The sequence below is a fragment of the Piliocolobus tephrosceles genome, chromosome 10 (genome assembly GCF_002776525.5).
Source record: "Piliocolobus tephrosceles isolate RC106 chromosome 10, ASM277652v3, whole genome shotgun sequence".
Classification (NCBI taxonomy): Eukaryota; Metazoa; Chordata; class Mammalia; order Primates; family Cercopithecidae; genus Piliocolobus; species Piliocolobus tephrosceles.
In genome coordinates, this window is record NC_045443.1 from 121,287,582 (window position 1) to 121,291,680 (window position 4,099).

At 46.1% G+C, this 4,099-nt stretch overlaps 1 protein-coding gene across 5 annotated transcripts in view; it reads left to right on the top strand.

Moving 5' to 3' along the window:
• SNRNP35 (small nuclear ribonucleoprotein U11/U12 subunit 35) overlaps positions 1-2,138 on the top strand; it is a 9,472-nt gene extending 7,334 nt beyond the window's left edge. For 4 of the 5 annotated variants that reach the window (XM_023205927.2, XM_023205935.2, XM_023205952.2 and 1 more), the window contains one exon: positions 1,287-2,138. In XM_023205927.2, coding sequence (XP_023061695.1) covers positions 1,290-2,030 — 741 coding nt within the window. In that variant the 5' untranslated portion in view covers positions 1,287-1,289 and the 3' untranslated portion in view covers positions 2,031-2,138. Of the gene's footprint in view, positions 1-194; positions 798-1,286 lie in introns of those variants that run through there. The other variant, XM_023205944.3, reaches the window with a different exon arrangement.
• Positions 2,139-4,099: the final 1,961 nt, after the last annotated feature.

Genomic DNA, 4,099 nt, shown 5'->3' on the forward strand with positions numbered 1-4,099 from the left:
TTTTTTTTTTTGTTTTTTGTTTTTTTGACACGGAGTCTTGCTCTGTCGCCCAGGCTGGAGCGCAGTGGCCAGATCTCAGCTCACTGCAAGCTCTGCCTCCTGGGTTCACGCCATTCTCCTGCCTCAGCCTCCCGAGTAGCTGGGACTACAGGTGCCCACCACCTCGCCCGGCTAGTTTTTTGTATTTTTTAGTAGAGACGGGGTTTCACCGTGTTAGCCAGGATGGTCTTGATCTTCTGACCTCGTGATCCGCCCGTCTTGGCCTCCCAAAGTACTGGGATTACAGGCTTGAGCCACTGCGCCCGGCCAAGCCAAGGTTTTTAAGTAACATATTTCAGTATTGGCTCTACAGCTTTGCAGGTTGGTCACATAGGCATTAGCCGGGTCTGAAATGTTAGTAAGCATTTTATTATTCCAGCAGAGATTCACATGAATTATTTATGTATCAGAAGGCATGACAACTGAAGTGCGCTTGCTGGGCAAAAAATTACCATTGCAGTAAATTCTCATGCTCCCAGGCTAAATGGATTATCAGCCAGGGAGCTGAGAAGAAATCCCGTGTTCCCTTTGAACCAAATAACTCGCTGCTGGTCACTGTAGCCTTAGTTTTGTTGTCTACTGCAAAATGGTGCATCCAAATCCCCATTTTCTCTTGTACTTTTTAAAAGGTCTGTATCTTTTAATGATGCGTAGTAAAAAATTTCCACATGAATGATGCGATATCTAGAATTTGTTTCAGAATTATCTGGGGGCAGCTTATTCTGGCCACATGTGCATGGTGGTTCTAGTTGAGCCAGGTGAGTTTGTGGAGGGTTATTATATGATTCTCTATGTTGGCATTTGTTTGAAATTCTTGGTAGTAGAGTTTTTAAAATGCCATTTTCCACCAGCAGTTCCTGGGCTAGTTTTCCTATGACCATTTTTAAGGTTCTGAAAGGGGAGTCTGGTTTTGATCCATGCTGCCACATTGTAATGTATTCATAGTTGGTAAGTGCCCTCCCGTGGCTGAGCCAGATGATGCATATATGGATGAAACCCAAGCACGCCTCCCTCTGCTTCCCGAGAGGGCATTTGCAGGAGTGCGTAAGGGCTTCTCTGGAGCACAACTGCCTGGCTTTGATGCTGTCTCCCCCACTTACTAGCGGGGAGGACTTAGCCTCTGTGGGTGTTCCCTTCCTTTCCTGTCTTCAAGAAGGGGTGAATGATAGTATCCATTTCATGGGGTTGTAAGGGTTGAATGAGTGCCTTGGAGTAGATGCTCCATCCATGCTTGCTCTTATTCTTAGAACATGAATGATTGGATGCCCATCGCCAAGGAGTATGATCCACTCAAAGCGGGCAGCATCGATGGCACCGATGAAGACCCACATGACCGTGCGGTCTGGAGGGCAATGCTGGCACGATATGTCCCCAACAAAGGTGTCATAGGAGATCCCCTCCTCACCCTGTTTGTGGCCAGACTAAACTTGCAGACCAAGGAGGACAAATTAAAGGAAGTCTTTTCCCGCTATGGTGACATCCGGCGGCTTCGGCTGGTCAGGGATTTGGTCACAGGCTTTTCAAAGGGCTACGCCTTCATCGAATACAAGGAGGAGCGTGCTGTGATCAAAGCTTACCGAGATGCTGACGGCCTGGTTATTGACCAGCATGAGATATTTGTGGACTATGAGCTGGAAAGGACTCTCAAAGGGTGGATCCCTCGGCGACTTGGAGGCGGTCTGGGGGGAAAAAAGGAATCTGGACAACTGAGATTTGGGGGACGGGACCGGCCTTTTCGAAAACCTATTAACTTGCCAGTTGTTAAAAACGACCTCTATAGAGAGGCAAAACGGGAAAGGCGGGAGCGATCTCGATCCCGAGAAAGACACTGGGACTCGAGGACAAGGGATCGAGACCATGACAGGGGCCGGGAGAAGAGATGGCAAGAAAGAGAGCCCACGAGGTTGTGGCCTGACAATGACTGGGAGAGAGAGAGGGACTTCAGAGATGACAGGGTCAAAGGGAGGGAGAAGAAGGAAAGAGGCAAGTAGAGGCCCAACAGCAGACCCCAAAGTGAAGATACACTGGAAACGAGTAGAGGGGGATTGTCTTTCAACGCAGCTCGAGTCTAATGGTTGAATAAAACTTCCTGATGATCATGGGGTTTGGAATAGTTTTCTTTCCAGTCTGGAACTTTGGTTCAAGCTGATACGAATTTGTCATCTTCCTCACATAGTTCTAAGGACATGTTATTTAACAGGATCAAGAAGCAATTCTGTCGTTACTGGCATCTGTACAGAAGGGCAATTTCTTTTCTTTTTTTTTTTTTTGAGACAGAGTCGCACTCTGTTGCCAGAGCTGGAGTGCAGTGGCGTGATCTTGGCTCACTGCAACCTTCACTTCCTGGGTTCAGGTGATCCTCCTGCCTCAGCCTCCCCAGTAGTTGGGATTACAGGCATGTGCTGCCATGCCCAGCTGATTTTTGTATTTTTAGTAGAGACAGGGTTTCACCATGTTGGTCAGGCTGATCTCCAACCCTTTTTTTTTTTTTTTTGAGACAGTTTCACTCTAGTTCCCCAGGCTGGAGTGCAATGGCGTGATCTTGGCTCACTGCAACTTCTGCCTCCCAGTTCAAGTGATTCTTCTGCCTCAGCTTCCCAAGTAGCTGGGATTACAGGCACGTGCCACCATGCCCAGCTAATTTTTGTATTTTTAGTAGAGACGAGGTTTCACCATGTTAGTCTGACTGTTCTCGAACTCCTGACCTCAGGTGATCCACCTGCCTCAGCCTCCCAAAGTGCTGGGATTACAGGTGTGAGCCACCGCTCCTGGCCTGGTTTCCAACTCTTGACCTCAAATGATCCACCTGCCTCAGCCTCCCAAAGTGCTAGGACTACAGGCATGAGCCACTGCGTCCGGCCAGAAGGGCATTTGTAAGGAGCTAGTATTCAAATTTAATTTGGCAGTAGAGAATTTGATTCTCTCCTATCTATTTGAAATGATCATCTTGAGTACGTGGCAAAAAGAGGTTATGACGTAATCACACTCCTCTGAGACTCCTGAGAGGAGGAACACTAAACTGGTCAGAATAAATTGGATCCTTTTTATCTTTATATCCATAGCCCAAGGGTTTGCTGAATTGAAATAAAAATGGGATAGAAAAGTGAATCCAAGGAGAATGTCCAGAGCCCTAATACCAGAAGGCAGTCTGCACAGCCAGGTCAGCATTCTTGAACAAATGTACCTCTACTCTCACTTAAAATGCCCACTGCCTTTCTTCTTTTTCTGGCTGACATTTAAAATTAAAAACCAAAGTTGCTGGGCTGTGATCTATGGCAGCCTTCCAGCCCTTTGAAAAGATAAAGTTCGACAGAAGTGGTGGTGAAATGAAAATGAAGAATAAGGAGTGGTCAGGATCACTGAAAGAATTACAGCCAGTTCTGATGGATTGATTTTCCCTTTCTCTCTTGATTATCTAGTCTCTGGTGTGCTTGAGAGCTGGATCTGCTGACCTTAACTTCTGAGGACTTTGAGCAAGTACCATACTGTTCAGATGATTTTCAAAAAAGTGGCATTTAGCATTTTGATAAATGGCTGTCTTTGAAAGTTCATATTGTGAAAATTCAAGATGTTTCATGCAAAATAAATGATTTAGTACCATTGCTAGGTTTTCGCATAGGAGTTTGAATCTCTTGTGATATTACGCAGGAACTGGACCAACCTGCTGTGGCTTAAAATTGTTGTCAGCTGTTAGAACAGTTTTAGAAAAATAGGCACTTCGTGAATTTCCAGTACAGATTTTTATTATTTCCCAAGTCTCAGAAAATAACCTTGCAGGAAACCTTTCTGATTTCACTCACATTTCATTTACAAAGTGTTCCCTTATTATGGCCCCAGAAGTGTGTTGTGGACGAGGGTTGGTAGGTTGTCTAGAAAGTAAGACTGCCTGCATTAGGGAAGCCTTGTGAGATACCATCAGGACAAAAAGCAAAGCCAGTTGCAGTGTTTGTGTAGTTGTCAGCTCTGAGCATCAGAAAAAACATGCGCACTCGGCTAGGCATGATGGCTCACAGCTGTAATCCCAGCACGTTGGGAGGCTGAGGCGGGCGGATCACCTGAG